General features: G+C 42.1%; 1 protein-coding gene across 19 annotated transcripts in view; it reads right to left on the reverse strand.

The window, feature by feature from the left end:
• The window catches only part of mycbp2 (MYC binding protein 2), a 60,770-nt gene that overhangs the window by 9,587 nt on the left and 30,483 nt on the right, over nt 1-20,700 (reverse strand). For 5 of the 19 annotated variants that reach the window (XM_085248737.1, XM_085248732.1, XM_085248736.1 and 2 more), the window contains 30 exons: nt 20,430-20,636; nt 20,179-20,316; nt 19,517-19,695; nt 19,290-19,432; nt 19,100-19,200; nt 18,783-19,001; nt 18,457-18,679; nt 17,253-17,371; nt 17,045-17,132; nt 16,917-16,966; nt 16,620-16,792; nt 16,323-16,467; nt 15,999-16,205; nt 14,946-15,001; nt 14,758-14,873; nt 14,519-14,616; nt 13,366-13,482; nt 12,609-12,749; nt 11,343-11,420; nt 10,256-10,480; nt 9,167-9,299; nt 8,944-9,069; nt 6,669-6,848; nt 4,483-4,587; nt 1,799-3,436; nt 1,544-1,713; nt 1,205-1,452; nt 954-1,121; nt 299-456; nt 2-201 (listed from right to left, as the gene is read on the reverse strand). In XM_085248737.1, coding sequence (XP_085104863.1) covers nt 2-201; nt 299-456; nt 954-1,121; nt 1,205-1,452; nt 1,544-1,713; nt 1,799-3,436; nt 4,483-4,587; nt 6,669-6,848; nt 8,944-9,069; nt 9,167-9,299; nt 10,256-10,480; nt 11,343-11,420; nt 12,609-12,749; nt 13,366-13,482; nt 14,519-14,616; nt 14,758-14,873; nt 14,946-15,001; nt 15,999-16,205; nt 16,323-16,467; nt 16,620-16,792; nt 16,917-16,966; nt 17,045-17,132; nt 17,253-17,371; nt 18,457-18,679; nt 18,783-19,001; nt 19,100-19,200; nt 19,290-19,432; nt 19,517-19,695; nt 20,179-20,316; nt 20,430-20,636 — 5,949 coding nt within the window. The remainder of the gene's footprint in view (nt 1; nt 202-298; nt 457-953; nt 1,122-1,204; nt 1,453-1,543; nt 1,714-1,798; nt 3,437-4,482; nt 4,588-6,668; nt 6,849-8,943; nt 9,070-9,166; nt 9,300-10,255; nt 10,481-11,342; nt 11,421-12,608; nt 12,750-13,365; nt 13,483-14,518; nt 14,617-14,757; nt 14,874-14,945; nt 15,002-15,998; nt 16,206-16,322; nt 16,468-16,619; nt 16,793-16,916; nt 16,967-17,044; nt 17,133-17,252; nt 17,372-18,456; nt 18,680-18,782; nt 19,002-19,099; nt 19,201-19,289; nt 19,433-19,516; nt 19,696-20,178; nt 20,317-20,429; nt 20,637-20,700) is intronic. The other 14 variants (XM_085248738.1, XM_085248735.1, XM_085248748.1 and 11 more) reach the window with 12 other exon arrangements.

Here is a 20,700-nt window from a genome sequence, read left to right on the forward strand (position 1 = left end):
CCTCCATGGCAAACACCCTGCAGGCAGATTTCCTCAGTGCATGCTTCATGGCCACCTCTAGGCCCTCCAGGTCATGGTGCTGGATAACAAAAGCCAGGACGGGCCACTGGAAGTTCCTCTCACCCTTACTGAGGGAGCCATGGGCTGAGATCAGCCGGGATAGCTCAGGGGATGGGTGACGTAACAGGGAAGAGCCAACTTCTGTACAGAAGACAAAGTAGTTTATTTATACACACGGTGCTGTAACTCACTCTGGAAGAACCAATAAGCACTTTTTGAAATGACAAGACGCGATTACCTGCATCACCGCTATGGACCCTGCGTCTGGGCACAGCTTTGACCCGTGCTGGAGAGGGCGAATGTTGCTTGTCATATTCTGATGCGACAACTGAGTAAGACCTCTGAAACACCGTCCGCTTAGCCGTGTCACTGTCTGTGATTGGACTGGTCTCGAGACTAAAAGACACAAACAAACAAATGCTGGTTACCCCTTAAATATTTTTAAGGACATTCAAGTACTTTAAACACAATATCGAAGTGTTGGCTGACAGAACAGTACATGGACATGTTCAGCAGCTGCTGCAGCTGTGGGAGGAAGGGACGCATGAATGTATAGATGTTAACAATAAAAAAAACAAAAACCTTTACACAAACACAAAGCCTTCTTTGTACAATTTAAGATGTGGTTTGCGATGACAGAGGCGGACGTTTTTAATTAAGTGCGCTGGCTGTCAGAATGTGCAGGGGAGAGACAAGCTGGGAACAACTTGTGCAAACAGTGCCTATTGGTACAATTGCATCATCTGTTGGTCAGTTATGAATAACAACGTGGAAACAAATAACCTAACATATAAACCAAAAAAAAGGAAAAAAATCTCTGTAATAAGAAATCAGAGCTGCAATTAACTCTTCTTTTAAATAAAAGAAGTAAAATTGAATTCATTGTCAATTACCTGGGTGGCATTGATTTCATGTTGCTCTCTGGTTCCTCAAACACATTGGGGCAGGCATCAGGGGTGACTGAAATATAGGGCGCGGGAACAGATGTTGAGCGTAGATACCTCATCTCATCTTGGAAGAGGTTATCATCTTGGTAGGCTCCAAAGTTCTCAGTGTGTTGTCTAAAGGAAGAGTAAGAGACTCAAATCTTTATCAAAACACGTCACTGTAAGGTTTTCTTTTCTATGTCTGAGCTTGTAATTACCTAGCTAGTGTCTGTAGGTAGAGGCAGCCCATTTTATTGGGGAGTTCTTCTGAGACACCCTCCTTCAGGCTGGGGAGGAGGTGGGAATGAAGAGGCCGAGGAGGGTGGTGGCACAGCATGCTCGGTTCAGCTGCACTGCTGAGGGACAGTAGGAACAATGCGTTGGCCCGAATCACCTGGTGGGCCTCCATAGTGGGCAGCGCCCTTGGAGTCTTCACCTGCAGAGGTTTCTTCCTCGACTGCTTCACCTGGAAAACAAAGGAAAACACTGGAGTTTATTTCATGGAAGTCAGTATGATGTCAGAAGCTGATTCAAGGAGGAAGATTTAAAAACAGTACCTTCTCCCGGGCAGCAGTCTGTTTCTCTCTGAGGTATTTCTCCCGACAGCGATCACACACCAGGTACCAGGTGCTGCCTCCTATGCCGCCGTCTCCACAGTTTCCAGCCCAACCACCACAGAAGTGGCCAATACTGTTGTAGCCCTGACCCCCTGCATACCGGCCACAGCCTGCCATAATAACACAAAGGAGGGACGTTAAGAAACAGAAAAGACTTACAATTTAAAGTGTGTTACAAGATACCACTGACTGTACCTGGATGAGCCTGCCTCATATGGTACGTGACAGGGTAAGGGTGCGATTCTCCACACAGCTCACAGATGGTGTCTTTCTCTGGTCCACCCATTGCAAGTTGGGCCATCTCTCCAAACAGATTCCCTCTTGGACGCACCTCTGCCTTTTCCCTTTTCTTTTTCTCCTTCTTTGCCTTTTTACTGTCTTTCTCATGCTCTTTCTTTTTTAAGATGGCACTGGATCCCGGACTGGGGAAGATCATGTTCTGAGTTGCTGCCTTGATGGTGGCCATAGAAATGTCCTCCCAGAATGCAACCAAATGCTGCAGTGTTAATGGTAAGATTGATTTTGCCCTCATAGAGGGATGGGAAGTCATTTCATAGGAAATGGACTCTCCTTTTCCATCCTCACACTTCTCTGGCAGCGGAGGTTCCTTCAACATAGACAGCACTTTGTTTTTGTTGATGCTGCCCATTTTGGAGATGTCTGGGCCATGTGGAGCAATATTAAACATGTTAAGTGCAGAGGAAATCTCCAAGGAGTGGCGATTCTTTAATTTGCTCTCCTTCTCCTCAGCGCCCTGTCCTCCCAGGGAGCTGCGAATGGGGGCGTGCTCTTTGGTTAAGTCTGGGTTGAACTTGAGGAAGGAGGAGCAGGCCATGGCATCATGGACAATGCCTTCATGCCACAGGAACGCTGCAAAGACTGCGCGTGCACATTCAGCCACCGAGGGAGACATGGCCTGTTTGGCAGGTTCTGTGATCCTAGTTGTGCTCTCTCCTTTAAACAGAGGCCCGGATTTGTCCTTTTTAGAACGCGTGTGTCGACTGGAGGTTTTGCGGCTGACTTTGGGTGAAGAGCGGCTCTTTAGTTCCTCTTCGACAGGGGCTTTGCCGATGCTGAAGTGCACCTTACACGAGCCTTCTTCAGCATTACGGAGCTCCACATTCTCATCATTGACATCCTCATTGGAGAGGAGCGCGCTAGAGGTGCAGACCTCCACGACTTCACTGTGCAAGTTCTCTTGGGTAACATGTGGTGAGGGAACACGGTTCTCTGCATTGCCGGTCATCCCTTTATTTGGGTCTTTAGGAGACAGTTTAGGTTTGGGGGAGGTAGATCTGCCCCTAAGTGGCTCTGTAAGGGGAATCTTCTTCTTTCTCAGTGTGTCTGGGTCCAGAGTATAAGAGTCTGATTTGGATCTCTCTCTTGGAGGATCGAGCTGGGCTTTGGACGAAGGGCTAACTTTAGGTGGGAGATTCTTGTCATGGTGGGGTGAAGAAGAGTGCTGGGAAGAGTTGCTGGAGGGGCTAGACCTGCCTGACGTGGATATACTTTTTTGTTTGGGAGAGGAAGAGCGAGAGCCAGGATTCGGAGACTCAGACCGATTTCCTGAAGTTCTACCATCTGCCTTTAGAGCCTGCAGTGTGTTGTGATTGGGCGAGTGGGAGCGGCTGTGCGAGTCAGACCTCAGTTTGGCCGTGTCGGACCGCAGTATAAGGGCCTCGCTAGCTGTCATTCCACCCTCACTTGTTTTGACCCTGCTCTGCTCAGAGGAGCGACTTCCGCGGCTCTCCTGTTTGGCTGAGCGATTCTCCTGACGGTGTTTGGAGGCTGGGGACATCGGCCGTGCACCAGGCATGAGGTTCCCTCGCTCACCTAAACATTAACAGGTGAAACTCAGTTACACCACAAAAAAGGTATCAGTAAGAGTGAAAAACAAAAACGTAATAAGAAAAACAAAGAAAGGTACAGAAAAACTGAATGAAGAGTAAAAGAGAGCTAATGTCAGGAATGTGAAAGAAGTTATGTCTTTTAATGTAAATGGCAGTGAAACATTTTATTAAAACAAACTAGTGACTTATGTGACCATCTAGATCAGGGGTGTCAAACTCATGTCATGGGCCCATGCAGCCCACGTTGATCTTAAACGGGCTGGACCATTTCTGGCAGTGTCAGTGTAACTACACATTTAAAATGCCTGAGATATCTTAATATATACGAAAAGGTGCAATTTTCAAACAACATGTCTCGGTTTTTCTAAATGAGAATAGAGTTTGTTCATTTTCTTTAACACTAATTAAAAAAAATTAAATCTACTTACTGTGCACCCATTGTAAAAACTGAATTAAAAAAAAAAGTATCCATTACTTAATTACTGTGGCGTAGTATAAACAGCAACAGCTGAATCAATGATTTATCAGTAGGATAACATTGTCCAAAGCCATGCACTGACCCTGATTGCCGTCTTTCCGAGCCAGTTCTGGCCCTAATGTTTGACACCTCTGATCCAGATGTTTTGCAAATGAGACTGTTACTGGATAATGGAAGCACTGATGAAAGATGAATCTCAGCCCAGTTCAGGGACCACTCCTGATAATACTAGAAATAGCCTTGGTATTGACCAGAAACCAAGTAATTATGTACCAACTACAAATATCCAAAAAATGTCTATTCAATGAACAGCTTGAAAATTCCTTTTTTCTAACCGACTTTAAAATCATGTGCAACACTGAATAAGTCTTAAATGCAGTTTTTCCTCAATTTTCTTCCCATTAGACCATAATTTAAAGCTTTGCACTAACATAATCCCCCCCCCAAAAAGTTGAGCACAAAGCCCTCGATTCACCACAGAGCAGACTTGAGTTCCTACCAACCATCTGTTCAGTCTGAGGGGAGGCATGATGCATGATGTGATTACCCACCCTTTTGCCTCAGAGCGAGAGATGAGAGAGCAGTACCATGCCCAGCCACGGACACATTGCTTTTGTGCACACGTTCGCGAGAAGCAAGGCTGCATGATGAACCATCTACAGCGGAAAACAGTGGAGCAGGTAAACAAACAAGACATGGAATGCAAGGAGGCCACCGCAGAGAAAAAGAAAGAAGGCATAGAGGCAATGGAGTCAAGGAGGTGGAGTAGAAAGTGGCAAAAGGACAACATGTTACAGTGATGAGGGGATCAACAGACAAACTGACTGGCGTGTAGAAACACTTATAGAAGAATAACAGAAAAACAAAGAACCCTGTAAATGTCATGGACAAAGTTGTGCACATGTTTTAGTTAATTTTTGAAATCCTCTCCTCTTTTGGGGCCAACAATACAACCTTTGGTAGGAGGCTTTATACTTGGTTATAAAGCAGGCAGTTTTGTTTTTGTTTGTTTTTTTTTGTTTTTTTTTGGGGGGTGGGGGGGGGGGGGATATTGATTTTATTTAAAACTGTATTTCCTGGAAAGGCACTGATTGTGAAGATTGGATTGCCCTACGAAAAAGCAAGATTAATAGATTAGTGAGCTATGTCAAGCTCAAAACTGGAGTTTTCAGTATCATGAAAGTGATCCACTTTTTACCTGGCTAAATCACCATGGTAACTTATGCTGAACCTAACCTGGTCCAGACCAGATTATGTTCAGTTTCAAATAAAGTTTGGAAATCAACTGAAAGTGCCATGTTTTAACCAGTTCTTTCATTTTCAGCATGTTTTAAAGTACAAGATTCTCTACTTGGCAAATGCAACTTGTTAGCCTACACCTTATCATCATGAATGAAGCCCAGCCATAAAGTTACAGCACTGTGCAATGCACTGTCTTTGGAAGGTACATGCATTTCCCAAGAGGAAATATTCTTATACAAAACATCCCTTTTTATGTGAAGACGGAACATGAAGCAGAAAATCCAGCATAACAGACGCGTGATAACCATGGTCATGAAACTCATCTCCGACTGGGGTTTTAGGTTTCGTCAAGCCAGCTCACGCAAAGAAAGCTTGACTTTGTTGAACTTCCTTCATAGTACATCCATCTGAGTTGATACAGTGTTTTCAGTAATGTTATTTATTTAGTTTCATTTAGAAAAGGTGGCCACTATAAAATTATTGAAGGTTGGAAGACTGCTAGTATACTAAAACAAGAACATAAATTAAGAAGTTGAGCATTAAAAGAACAAAAACAAAAACATTTCCCTGCTCTCCATGACATCTTCAGGGCTCCGTAACAAATAGATAACAGATTAAAAAAAACAAAAAAAAAACAAAACAAACAACAACAACAAGTACACAGGACGCAGTAGAGCAGAGGAAAAGACCAACAGGGAGAAAGGGTGCTACACAGGCAGAAAATATTAGAGACAAGTGAACTGATTTTGGATGGTGTTACAAGACAGTGTCTTTTGAATTGCAGGGCTTTTAAAATTTTGAATTATCCACTTCAAGCGCAAACTTGGTATACGTAGAATATCATTACTTAATAGCTGATTTTTATTTTATTTTTTTTGTTTAAGCCGTTCATTGTTTAAAACAAACAAACAAAATCCCCCCCAAACCTAATAATTGCTATAAACAAACAAGTGTTCAGACTTCTGTTTGCATTTTCTGTCACAGCCTGGGCTGTTTGAGGTGAAAGTGAAACAAGCTGTTACTAAAGGATGGAAGATGCAGATTTCATTTCAAAGCAGCAATGAAGCAGATGAAGAACAGGGTAAAAGGCACGCTAAACAAGAGAGCAAGCACAGCAAGCAGAAAATTAAGCAACTTGGCCAATTACTTGAGCGCATGGCAAAAATATCCCGTTGACTTGGATATAGAGTCTATTAATGTTTGAAATCTTGCTTAGAAAACAAGTGAAAGTACCAACTCATGGATTATTTAAAGGTCATGTCACCTGTTTTTTATAAGAAACAAGATTTAAGCATGGAATAGACTTGTCGGCTTGTTAAGGATATTTCTGCACCGTACAACACAACTGTGCCGATATGTGTCACATATCATCCTGTTCTCCCCCAAAAGTACAGATAAATTAAAAACAGATTACAATTCCATGAAACGAAAAGTTGGGAGGAAAAGGATCAAAATCTGTGCTAGCAAGCGCTGTCAGAAAGCTGGACAGACTTACTCAGAAGCTGTGGTTGTGGCTGAGACAGTTGGGAGGGGGATTGTCCAAACACAAATGGGCTGTGGACAAGGGAGGAAGAGGAGGGAGGTTGGGCAGCTTGCTCAAATATGGAGGAGGAGGGAGCTGCTGAGAGGAAGGGCCCAGACTGAATGGAATTCAGTATGGCACTCAACCGGTCACCTGCAAACATGGAGACAGAGGAAGGGGACAAACTAAAGCTTTTACTATGGTTTAAGGATTCTAAATGGGGGATGTAGGTCAGTCACCTATTTTTCTTATCAATCATTTCAATCATCAGCCAGGAGGAGGAGGAGCTATTATGGGCATCCGGAGTCCCAGCAGTCGTGTTCATAGATGGAATTGGGAAACTAGCATGGAGCCTAAGTGGGCTTAATACTATTCTGGATGAACTGAGCACAAAAATTTCTAGTATGGTCCTAGGTTTAAAAAAAATAAATCAAAAAAGACAAGCCAAGAAGTATATAAGGAAGAAACTACAACTCCCAACAAGTTTTTTATTGAAGGGGGAAAAAAAATCAAATTGGTTACTTTAAAAATCTGCCCAGTACAGGGTATGTTCTACCAGATAACTCCAGCAACTACAGATGGTTTATTCCTATTAGCAACAACAAATTGTACTTTTTTCACCACAGCACAGCAGCACTTCCTCCCTTTTCCTAACAGTTTATGGAAAATGTATATTGTTCTTTTTATTTTAGGGCTCAGTCTTACAAAAAACCTGCATGTCCTCACAAGAAGTTCCAAGATCATCATCTTGGGAAAATCTCACTGGATAGCTTCTCCTTAGTGAAAGGTTTCACTGCGCACCAAGCTGCAAAACTTGGTCGATACATATTCCCAGAGGTTTTTTTGTAAATGTCTATAAAATACATTGTAAAGTGAGGGATGATAACCATCAGCACACCATTTCTTTTTTTAAGGTTTCTCTGTCCTGCACACTCAGAGCCCACTCACAATGCCGCCTCACAGCATGAAAACTCAAACCCAGAGGTGGCTAGTGATTCAGACTTTCCATTAGATGGCTCAGTGGGGGCTTTCAACTCATGAACGAGTTGTAAAATCGAGGTGGACATGCTTGTATTAGTTGAGTATTTATTCTAGACGTGCATTTCCACGCACATTTTCTATGTTTCAGTAAATATTTTCAGCGCCACTTTATTATTTTTATAATCTGTATTGAATTACAGATTTAACACCGCTTCTACAGGTTGGTTGACTATGTACCTTGTGTAAATGGGAAGGATTTTTCAGGTCAAGGTAAATACAAACATTCACGACAAACTACCATTGATTACCCAAGCCCCTGTTAAAAGGATGCAACTACATCCATTTCTCCACATTACAACCAGTCTTAACTTCATCCAAGTATAACGGTAATCCATAGGCACTCCTTGCCAACAGACATTTAGAGAAGAAAGCTTGACAATGTGTTTACAATCTGCATAGCAAAGGTATTATGCAGGAGCATTAGAGTTGCAGATTTATTGCATCTGACATCTAGACAAGTAAAACAACCTTCAACTTCAATCATTGTGCATAACATAACCAGAGTTCCATGATTAGCATGACTAAGAATCCTAACGGGGCAACCTCCTTTTTGTGAAAGAGCAAAGCCATTTGAAAAAAAAAACAAAAACCCTGCTACTTTGGTAGCAGAAACACTGACTTTAATTAGGTGATGTTTGCAGTATTTGGCAATATATTGTAGAAAACATTGCAAACAAACATTGAAAACAAAGCCCCTAGTAGCCCAAATGACCAGGGGCACACTGACTGGCCCATGCAAGCAAATTTATGCCTGACAATGCAGAAATATCAGGCATGAAATAACAAAAGGTAGACACAATAAAAAGCATGCACAACAAAAAGAGATGAAAGATGGCGCCCGTGATTTGAAAAGACCGACCGACTCCAACTGCATCACTGAAACTAAGGTCTGATACTAGTATACACTGTGACTGCAAATTTCGGCTTTTTTTGACGTTATAAACAAATTAAATTTGATAAAGCAACATATCTGCATAGCAAAAATGAATTAAATTGTTTCATTTTTATACGCAAAGAGTGGCGTTTGGTGAGTAATGGTTTATTTGAAAGGATTTTAGTGAGAAGAGCAACTAAAAGTCCTGATGCCTTTGTTACAATAAAGTACAAGATAAACAAGAAAAGGAAGCAAAGAGAATTTATATCTTGGAAAGGTGATCTGCACATGATGCATTTTTGTAAAGTTAACTCTACTCCAAGCTGACCTTACCTTTGTTGTTGGAGATGCCATAGTCAAAGCCCTGTGCTCCATTTGAAGTTGAGGCTCTATTGAAGGCCTGCACAGAGAAAGGGCTGGGTGGCGGGGTCTGGTTCCCATGCTCAAGCAATGCTTGCTCTGAAAAAGTCAATTTAATAACATTGTTTCATCATAATCTGGCATTAGGAGGGCTTAAATCTGGGTTAGAAACCGTTTAATCAGCCACGCCACCTACCATCATCGTGGCGAAGGTATTGGTTTCCACCACGGTCTCTGGCCAGTGACCAGGCCTCTCCTTCATCACTCTCACAGAACTCCACTACACTGTTCTTATCCAGCTGTACCCAGGTTCCCTCTGAGTTGACCACCTGATACATAAGCAACACTATTTATCCATGCTCATACATACACACACGCACAAACAGCACATGTGAATCCACTTTCAAAATCAGCTACAGTCAATTTTCTTATTCACCCACCCTACATCCACCGTATCCACCACATACAAAAGGTTCTACGCAAGATCACTGACATGCAAGTATTCATCCCATCTGATTGACACATACAGAATATAGAGCAGCAGATCACAATAAATTAATTTGGTGTATTAGCAGACACAGCTAGACAAAACTGATGAGCTGAAATTAAAAAAATAAATAAATAAATAAAAACAAAACTTACTCTAAGGGCTAGTTTATTGAAAGGTAAATGCATGAAGCTGTGTTTTCTCAACTCCTTGAAATATTATCATTTTGGAAATTCAAAAAACAAATCAGAAAACACACAAACAGATGAAAGTATTAGTATGTGCAGGCAGCATCTCCCAGATCCACACACACTAGTAGAGGCGCAGGAAACTACTGAACAGCATGACACACCACCACCGCAGCCAATGACAGGTCATAACCAAAAGAGGAGAGGCTCCACATCGCCAGGCAAGAAATAACTTAGGTTCTTATATTGACAAAAATCATTACAAGAGCAGGAAAGGTACAGTCAAGGCACAGAAAGGCTCCAGCATTTTGTGATTAGGCTTCCACTGAGAGACCTCAAGCCAGCTGAATGTGACACCCTGAAACTGCAGTGGATTCATAGACAAACTGGAATTAGTCAATCAAGCAGAAAATTGTTGCTGCCACAGCAATGGGTAGAAAGATAGAGAACACACACACACCCAGAAGCAGCTCATGTATTCCCCTTTGAAAGAGAGATTACATTTGAAGGCCAAAATCTACTAAAAATCAGTATAGCTTGATCCAAGCAGTCTGAATAATTGAGCTCCAGCCACAGAAAACACATTTGATTATTTGGGGTGAGTGCGTACCTCGCCTATGGCCTTGACCTTGTTGCCAAGAACTAACATTCCAATGGGGATACCCCTAAGGTTTGGGCAGCTTCTGATGTTGTGACCAGAGGGGCCGGTCTTCACTACCTTATAAAGCCCCGGACCGCCGCCCTGCCCTGCTCTGTTCTGCACCCGAATGGGGGCCTCGTGGGAAGGGCAGCTGCTCACCTCCTTTATGTTCTCCTCCAACTGGCCCCTGACCTCCTGCAAGAGTTAAGAGCATGGATTAGAGTCAGCGCACATCAATAAAATAGGCTGCAAAAATGTTCAAGACCAGCACAGGGCTCAGACTACAAAGCCCAGAAATGTGAAGGTGAAAAGCACTTAGCAGCCTCACAGGGAAATGCTGTAAAAACCATGCAGTTCAGCCCTCTTTACGTGTATTAAGTGCCATCTTTAAGGTCTCAAATAGCATATTTGCTTTTTTTTTTTTTTTTTTTTTAAACCAACGGTTCAGTGACAAAACCGATGCAACTCACTTATCCGTTCACTAACTATGAAGCTGCACACAGCAGCCAGCCAGCTGAGCTTGGCACAAAACTGGAAAGGAAGTAAGTGTATCCGTCGTCACAGTAAAATCATACAGCAATTTGCCCCTGATATTAAAAATACACTGTTCAACCACAAAGAATTGACAAACACTCACTTTAGCATTTTAGTAATCCAGTTAAAAACAACCAACAACTTAAATAAAATGCTCTCATTTTCAGTTAAAGGGGGGCATGCTATGGCACACACAGAAACAGGACTAGATATGGCAAGCCTTTCAAACAAGACCTCATGCAACAGTCTGAACATTATTATCTTCATCTCCATGCAACATACAAGCTTTAATACAAACAATTACTATTAATCCTAAATGTGATCACTGCGGAGTCTTCAGTAGCCACCGATATGATGTATTATCACGGTACAGACAACCATGCAAATACAGTTTGACCTCTTATACCTCAAATTCACACTGTGGGACAACTACAAAGTCACAAGGTGTTCGAGGATACAAGAAAAGAAACAGGCGATAGGCTATGGGGCAGTCAAACTATGTTCCCTCCTTCACACAACTCACCTGTGGTGGGAATATAGTTAAGGGGGTCCATGACAAAAAGCCGATATCCCTGACTCCTTGGCTAGCATTAAAGACATTCTGAGCAACAAATTGTAAAACAGTCAAGAAACAGTAGACGACTCAAGAAAGGAGAGAAAAACGGGAAAGGGGAGGTTCTAGTGTATTTTTTTGGAAGAAGAAAAAAAAAGCTCTTGGCTCTTGTGGATTTTCCAGGATAAGTCAAGTTAGGAAGACAGATTCAGACAGGCCAGTTAGTTGTGGAGCACTGAAATAAGCCAATGAGTGCAGAATTAAAAGCAGTAACAAAACAAAACATACAAAGAAAAAAAAAATGTTGCAGGGGCACTGAAAATTCACTCCCAACACCTTATTGCAATTATGTCCAAATCCATGACCAAATGACTTTAAAAAAAATGTAAAAATAAAGACATATAGAGAAGAAACTTCCAAAAAAATTCCCCATTTGGATGATGTAGTGTGTCATGCTGTTCAGACAGAGACCAGACATGGAAGCCTCCTAGCACTGCATCCCAATGCAGAGGTACAATTATCCACTCAAACCTTTCACAGGCCAGTGACTGCTTCATGACAGAAAACCACCATCTTTGGATACATTCCCATTTAAAACGGCATCAATTTCTTGAATTATACCCAGTTGAATGACCCATTTGAGTCAGTGGCACTTTTAGGGTGGTTTTTGCGGCATGGAGCAAAATGTGTGGGGGGGAACTCCTTGCCATCACATGCTGCAGTGAGCAACTCTTTATGAACTGTGAGTGAGAAGCGATGAGTAAATGAAGACTCAACAGTGCAGAATAAGCAAAGGCAAACAGCACACAAGTGCTCTTTCACTACATTTTTCCTTGTCTGACCGGCCCTGCATTGGGGTTTACTTTAATGCACTAAACATATACCGCCTCACCACATGAGCCAAGAGTCCACAGCTAAACACATGATGGTCATGTAACAGTAAACCTTTTGCCTTCAAACGTGAGTTAATGCATGCACACTCCAGCTGCTGTTCCTTTGCACAGTGTGTTAGTCAAAGTTTCATACCGAGATATTCCATGCACAAGAAACACCCCAGCAGGTACACTCTGATAAGATACTCTGATGATTTACCATGCTTCAAGGACAAACCCAGGTAAGTCCTTGAAAAGCCGTTATCATTAAACAACACAGATGAGCTCTTCCCCAAAATAAACAGTGCAGGAGCCTCTAATCGTAAACGGAGACAGGCTACTCAGCAGGCCGCCTTCTACTTACGTCGGCTGGGACCAGTAGGCTCCTGCCCAGGTGCTGGTTAAAAGAGAGGCACCAGGCTTCAGTGTACCCATTCATGTTGGGAACATACTTCTTTACAGTTTCATCATTGAGCCTGAGCCACACACCATCATCATTGTGGATCTAAGGGAAAACAAGCAACAGAGTAGAGCAAAGGCATGCCATCCTGTTACTAGGGAAGTAGGAGGGGAGTGCCCTCATACATACGCACGGCATCTCTGAGGCTGCCCAAAGTAATTAGATAACGCCACGCTCATGGTGAAGCAGGATGCAGGTGAAACATTACATGAATGTTTCCGGTACTAACGACAAAAGATGAGAGCAGATATTGTGCAGGGCTGACAAATACAGTCAATACATGCCACATTACATTGCAGTTATAAAGTGCGTAGTAATTTAAGAATTCATCGTCTCATTTGGATTCATGAGGATGGTGTTCAAGCTGTTTATGGAGCCTCAGAGTGCCTTGCAAGAGCAATAAGCAACATAAAGAGCAACAAATTTATGAAGTAGTAATCATTATTGAAAGAGGTAATTACAAAGAAACTACAGAAATCATGTAAAAATAGTAAAAAGACTCTAAATTACTTTAATCTAGAAAAAAAACCTCTAGATTTTACAATAATTATGAGTCGGCTCTTATTGATTCAAACAAGAAGAAACACAGAAACAGGACAAAAGTGGACCCTGGTGTTCCACATAGAATACTAGGTCTTCTGCCTGGTCTAAAGTCAATTACCTCGTCAATGAAAGTGATGGTGCCATTGACATGCACTATGCCTATCTGTTCACTCTGCAGGGAGGGGTGACTACGCACACGCAGGCCTGCGCTGTCCTTGGATACAAATTTGCGGACCTGAGAGAAGCAGAGGGGAGATGGAGACCGTGAGCGGCAGGGGTAAAGAACAGAAAGGAGAAAAATAAAGTCAATAAGAGCAGTAGGAAAAGAAAAAGGAGAAAGCAGTTGACAGTGATAGATCGCATGCTTTAATCCAGACAAAGCCCGCTTCCAAGTACAAGCATACACACAGCAAAAGATGACCAATCTTAAGGAGCTTCATTTCATTAGCACCTGTTATGAAGTTTGTTGTGTGTTATCTACACTGATGCATGAAGAAAAAAATCAAAACAAAACTTTTAAAACATGTCCAAAAGGAGTATACACAAGTGATTGAAAAAGGCACACATTGTTGCTTGTTTCCCCCATTATGGATTTCAAAACTCAAAAGGCCACAAAATGATGATGACCCCAACGTGCATAACATCAGGTAGATGCAATTTCTGCATCTGAAGCAATTTCCAGTTCCTACACCATACAAGTACTCGTCAACGTACACAGTCTGTATACATGCACGATAGAACCTAACAACCAGACTCACAGTGCTCAGACTTAATGTTTGTCTTCATCTAGTTAGAGGCATCACAAAAGAAAGGACATCACACCGAAATCTACCGTGGCATTATAAAAGAGTTGGATTTATTTGCTCGTTTACTTTGTGACCAAAATATCTTTGACTGGACTGAGGTTCATTGCTTCCTATGAACCAGCAAATCGTTAGTCAGCAGAGCAAACCAAACGAGGAGGCGCAAACAGCCAAAAGCTACACAGAGGTGATATACAATTCTCAGTATGAACTGAAATGCTAACAAAACAAAAAAAAAAAAAAAAAAAAAAAAACTTTTCAAAAGGTCAAAAAGGATCTCTGTGTTTCTGATGAAACTGATGTCAACATACTGCATAAAGCAGCTGGTTCAATCCGTTAGAATTTGGTGCTGGCAGGAAATCCTGTTGCCATCTCTGTTGAGTTGCATTTGCTGGATGACTGCATGGTAATGTTCAGCATGTTTGTTCATGTTCATGTCCTAGTTGGTCAACTGAAAGAAAAACTCACCTTGCTAGGCTGAGGCTCAGCTTTTGGCTTGACCATCTGAGTCCCAGGTGGTATCATGCCTTTGGGAGGGTCTTTGACTTCTACCTCCAAACCAGCATCTAAATCATTTAAAAAGGATTTACAACTCGACTTTGTAAATTCACAAGAAATTTATTGCCTCCACATAAATTTCATGCTTCTATGGGGAAAGACTTAAGAGAACGCACCAGCTTTTTGAACGCGCGTTTAGACTGAATTACCTATTTCAATGCCATCGATGGTGACGTGGATCGTATAGAGGCCGACTGCTCCTGGAGTCCAATTGGCACTGTAGGTGCCATCAGTGTTGGCACGGATGAGCATATTCTCGCTGGGTCTGTGTGGGCAATGAACAATAAGTAGACTGCGTCTCCTAGGAAAGTCTGTTCTTTTTTCTGCACCGTCTTACCTCTTTGGGGTGGGGGAAGCAAAGCGCAGCTCTTCAAAGGAGTAGTTTTCATATGCCTAAAACAGACACAGATGTAACGTAAGAGCAACAGCAAATACACTAGTTTCCCCCCCACTTTTTTTTTTTTTTTAAGTCAAGTCACATTCCCCATCTATGATACAAACTCATGATGGGTTCAACAATTTGCCTTTTACCCCTCTTTACACTTAGTGTAACTGCTGTTTGGTTAATTGAAAGACCGGCACCAATCAGATATTCATTAATGGATTACGCTACAACAACTGAAAGAAAAAGTAGCACACTGTAATTTTAATTCAGCTTCTGTAGTTGTCCGTGAGCTTGACTTTAGCTTTCTTCAAAGTGACATAGTTGGGCTACTGATACAGGCTTTCCATTTAAGTACATCATAAGCTGGAGAGCATGAACACCAGCCTTGTGACTAGCCTCTGATTGATGGCAAAGGAGCACTTTTTTCCATTACTACCATGCAACAAAAATGCACAACCGGCTTTTTGAATGTTTTATATAACAAACTAAAAGGCTGTCACTCCCAAGGTAAGCCATTCATTTTTGACTTTTTTTTTTATCCTCTTCAGATACACAGAAGCCGTCCTTCAGTAAAAGTCTGTCAATGCTACTCTAATCTGAACCACTTGGTGGAAGAATTTCTAAGCCCTGTAACACCCTTCTCTCATTATCATACACAGTAAATGGATTAGAATAACATGGAGCTTTTACAGTCTTCAAGCTACAGGCCATACGCATCCATTTATACACATTTATGTGGAACATTTTTTTTTTCAGCTTACATCTGTACTCACTGGCAGGTGTATTCAGATTTTTTTTTTAAATTTCCCAGTATATTGTTATTATCTTCTTTAGCCATTTCTAACGAAGCTCTGTTTTTAAAATAATTATTATTTAATGTTACCAAATGTTAAATGTTGTATTTCAGAATCTAACCACCCAGCTCCAACCTGAGCTACAGAATCTGCAACAGGCTAATATACACAGGTGAGGTAGCGAGTGGCGCCCCAGTTACACGATGCTGACCTTCATCATGGTAATAGCAATGTACCGAGCCTCTTTCACAATCATGGGCTCATAGGTGGCTTCCAACTTGGGCACTGGCAAACCTCCAAAGGTTAGGTCGGGTCCAGAGGAAGAAGGGGAACAGCTTCCAGGTAGTCGCTGCAACTTCTTCACATTTTCTGGTTGCACTGACTTTTTCTGTGAAACAGGTACGGCCTTCACCTCCACCTACAAACAAAACAAACACGGTGACCGACAAATTCAGTAAACTACTTTTGTAGGTTTGGCACTTGAGACACAATTACATAATTGTTTCTTTTTTTCTTTTAAGAGAGTTTTCCTGACCTTCATGTTAGGAACATGCACCACATCCCCATACTGGTCTTTGGTCTGAACCACCACAGTGGTTGGCCACCCACAGCGTATATCATCTTTGTTCAGAATCAGGGATGTCTTCTGAGGATCTGCGTAAGAGTCTGGCTGTAGCCATCTGCATTGGTCAAACAAAGAGGGAACGAATATGTAGTAACAGCCCAAGTATTATTTATCTCAAAGAATTGAAATTCAATATGAATAATTTTCTTCTGAGGTAATTTTCATTCAATTTGAATTTTGCTTTCTCATCCAAGGATGGAAGCATACCTAGCCAGACGTCCCCCACTTGAATTCTGCACACAGGTGATGAAGTCCTCAAGGAAGGAGTGCTCATTGGTTTGGATGTGCAAGGGTAGATTCCCCTCAAGGGCCTCCAGGATGGTGGGAGAGTGAGACAAGGCCAGACCCTTCCCAAGGATCCCTGAGTGGGCCTTACACACCTGAGTGGCAACAAAGTTTCGAAAGTTAAGTGCTTAGTAGAGATAGCTTCTTCTTTTTTCTTTTTTTTTTCTTTTTTAACTTAAATAAATTATCAGGGAAGGTTTAACTTAAAAGACAATATACCTGAAGAGAGGCTTCCTCAAGAATCTCAAGATCTTCCTCCAACTCATTGCCTACAAAAAATTAAATCATGATTATACGAGTTATGCAAAAGGCTGCCTCAAATGCACCGATTTTACTTTTTTCTGTACCTATAGGAAGGGCCAAGTCTTTCTTCATTAGAGCCGCAGCACACACACTACCCAGGTAGGCCAACTCCTTCTCCAGTTGGATAATACCCTGAAATTTACAAAACATCTGTCAGAAAGGTATTTATTACTTTTTTACAGAGGACATACAAAGTGCTGTAAAACTACAGGCTCAGGGTGGGTGGCACAATTCACTGAAGAGCATCTGTACCTCATCAGGACCGGGGTTGAATTCATATCCCACAGCCACACACTTAAAGCCGTAGAAGCAGGCTTTCTCATCTTTCACATAATCTGAGGCTGTTTCAAGTGAAAAGAGCACTTCATTTCCTGGAACCAGATAGAGCAGAAATACACAGTAATGCATCTAACACGAGACAGTTAGGCAGAGCTCTGTAAAAACAATAATTTGTAAACTAATGGCTGCCTGCTGCGGCAGGTGGCTCAGTTAAGCATCATTAAGTAGAATAAAGTACACAAAGGATGCCAACAATTATCATCAACGAGCTGCAGCTGGCTTCATGAACATATGTTGGATTAAGAATGTTGTCACTACTCAATCAGAGCTCATACTTAAGTATACAACAGATTTCATTAAAATGCTGCTAGCTCTCTCACAGTAAACAAAGAATACTGGTCCTCCTACAGAATATGCATTGTCTCTGCCTCTGTGGACGCCGTGGTATACAAGTTTTTTTTTAGGTGTCTTCCAGCCTGGAGTTCCCTTCTGTCGAAAGTAACGCACGATCCAGGGCAACATTTCACTCCGCTGCCTTGAGGAAGTTCATTAACCACTAAAGACTTATGGCAGAAATATAATAATCCTGCAAAGAATAATACCACTGTAGCGCAGAGGCTGATACACCACATGAGCTTTGAACAAAGGTCACTGGCGATGAAATATTATGCCAGTCATAAAGGACAGATGCATAACTTTTGTTACTAATTCAATAATGTTCATAACTGATTGCTTTAGTTTTGTTAAATGAAAAAAAATATTGGTCATATACAATCTGACCAGTTTAAATTTTTTTACATCATTCATCAGCCAAACTTGCTTTAAATACGTTAAAATGAAATAAGATTAGAAAACAAAAGCTGTCAAAGGTTGTGTCTACCAAAAGGTACTAATAATTGTAATATAAATAATAACACTATTTATATGTTATATAAACATCTGTGCCTATTGTACATTTCTGTATTACACCCTAAGGTTAACCAAAATGCGGTGGTCATTAGTTTAGTTCACAGTTTCCCATTGACTCCACTAGTGTATATTGGCTTTTCTAAGCCTCTTGGTTTAGAAACATTGGAGTTTATTGGGATTCAATAACACTGTTGTAGCTTATTGTCCAATAAATGTTAACTTGCTATCCTGCTGTTTTGTTGGGGTTGGTCAGCTTGTTTGTTTTCACCTGGCAGCACGAGGACAGTGGTTGGCCAGCCTGTTGAGCCTGAGAACTTTTTGAGCTCAGTCCAGGTGTTGATGGTGTCGTGGATCAAGGGTTTGGCACTTAGGTTAGACAAGTGGAGTGTTCGGCTTGGGATTAGCAGACGCAGGACATCCTCTGGTTGTGCAGTGCCACACTGTGGATCAAACTCAATCGTGGTCCAGCGGACGCAGTCCGGGAATGATACCTGAAGCATGGTGAAACACAAGGGAAATCAGTTGCAACTTAAAATTCTAGAATTTTCTCTTAACACATTTTAAAACCAGTAAGCATGGCAAGAGATGCCTTACCCTGTACTGAGTGACCCCAGCTTGTTTGTAAGGGTGGTCACTCTCAATTACTGCATAATGGTTAGAGGTGGTACAAGCGGAGAGGCCCTGTTCAGGCTGGTTGCCAGTAGTGCTGTCTGTGGATTGGTTTGGGTTAAAGGTGGGTGGGGCGTATTTTTGGTTCAGGGCAGAGACAGCGGGTAGCAGCTCTTGAACCAAACCAAACACCTCAACAGCAGCCTGGATGTGAAAGAACAAGCAGTTAGCCGCAGTGCTACACCAGAGAGAAATGTGGTATTTTAAGAAGACAGGTAAACCATCTGAGTGTGAACTAATACCTTTGGTACAGATGCAGCCACGGGGCCTATGTAGGCCAGGATGAGGGGCAGGAGCATAGAGAACAGGCTAGAAGAGCTTAAAAGCTCAGGAATATCATCCACTGGAGACAAGAAAGGACAAAATGAAGAAAGGCCGAAATACAAGCAACCAATGTTTTTGTAATAGCTGTGTAAAATTTGCTATGCTTACCATCAACAGCAAATGCCCTGTGAAGGAGATCCTTTGCAGCTCTAACCACAGCACTGACCACAGACAGAGCTCTGCTACAGTTTTTGTCTTCCTCATTGGCTTTGCTCAGCAGCTGAGACTGGAGGTCCCCATCATACTCACTCCTTCAACAATGAGACACTTAAGTCAGAAAAAAAACAAAACAACTTTTGATACAAGCAATTACAAGATGCTAGCTTTATGCATACCTGTAATAGAGAATCTGTGGGATCTGTCCTCTGGTCTGGTTGGTCCCATTGCTACTCAAGCTGCAGGTGCTGAAGGTGAAGGACACACCATCGGAGCACTGCACTGTGGTCATCCCTCCGTCCCCATTAGCCGTCCGGCTACCGTAGTTCCGTAATCGCACTGCATACTTCACCCCCTCCTGCAACACGGTAAATTTATTAAATAAATATTTGCCTTTTAACTATAGACTGTATATAAAAATCTGTACTGTCATTTTAAATTCTTGAGTTTGGCATTTTGCATGTTGACACCTCTTTATCTCTCTTTTTTTGAGCATATAGTGCCAATTCATCAGCTAGCTTGGCAAGCTAAAGGCCTTCTTTAGAGTATATGGGCGTATCACGCTAATGTTTCAAATACAATTAGCTGCACCACAAGCCATATTATCTGTCAGATATCTGCCTTAAAAACACTCATGAAGGCACTAACGACAGAAGCACAGCTGAGAGGTCTAGTTTAATGACTTAGCCTCGGAGACATTACATTATCTTAAAGCTAACCATAAGTTAAACAGATCAATATATATTAAAAAAAATTCACCCCCTACAGAGCAGTCACAAAGAGGAAATTTGTTATTAGGGCCAAACACATTTATGTACCAGGTCGTATACTGCTTATGTACCTTAAGTGGCACAGCCTTATCCAAGCGAATTTCAGCAATATCACTAGGGGAATCGTCAGTGCTGTATGTGCCCTTCACCAGCTCCAGAGATGTCCACCTGTGAGAATGCGCAGAGTCCCCTGGGTGCTCTGTCTGCGCCTGAAGGTCAAGGGAACAAAGAGATTCACAAGAATAAATAATTCAACTGACTGGAAACTAGTTCAGCAGCACCACAAAACAAATAAAAAAGCAAAAAACCTTCAGTCACTTACATCATCAGCCAGCACCTCTAGCTCATACTCATGGATGCCCCCTCCTCCATATACGCAGACACCCACAAGCACAACGCCTGGCTTATCCACTGTCAGACAGATGGCATCCGGCGAGCCATTGCCTGTGTTCCAACTGCGGCCCTGGCTTGTTTTAGTGAAGCGGTTCGGAGATGCTTTCACTGAGTGGAGCGAGTTCAGCCCATCAACCTAATAAAGGATGAAATACTAAGAAATATAGCCAAACACACGTGACGACGAAGATAAATAGAAA

The sequence above is a fragment of the Mchenga conophoros genome, linkage group LG16 (assembly GCF_057382185.1).
Source record: "Mchenga conophoros isolate Kocher_MC1m ecotype Shallow Benthic linkage group LG16, M_conophoros_male_GT1.1, whole genome shotgun sequence".
NCBI classification, from domain to species: Eukaryota; Metazoa; Chordata; class Actinopteri; order Cichliformes; family Cichlidae; genus Mchenga; species Mchenga conophoros.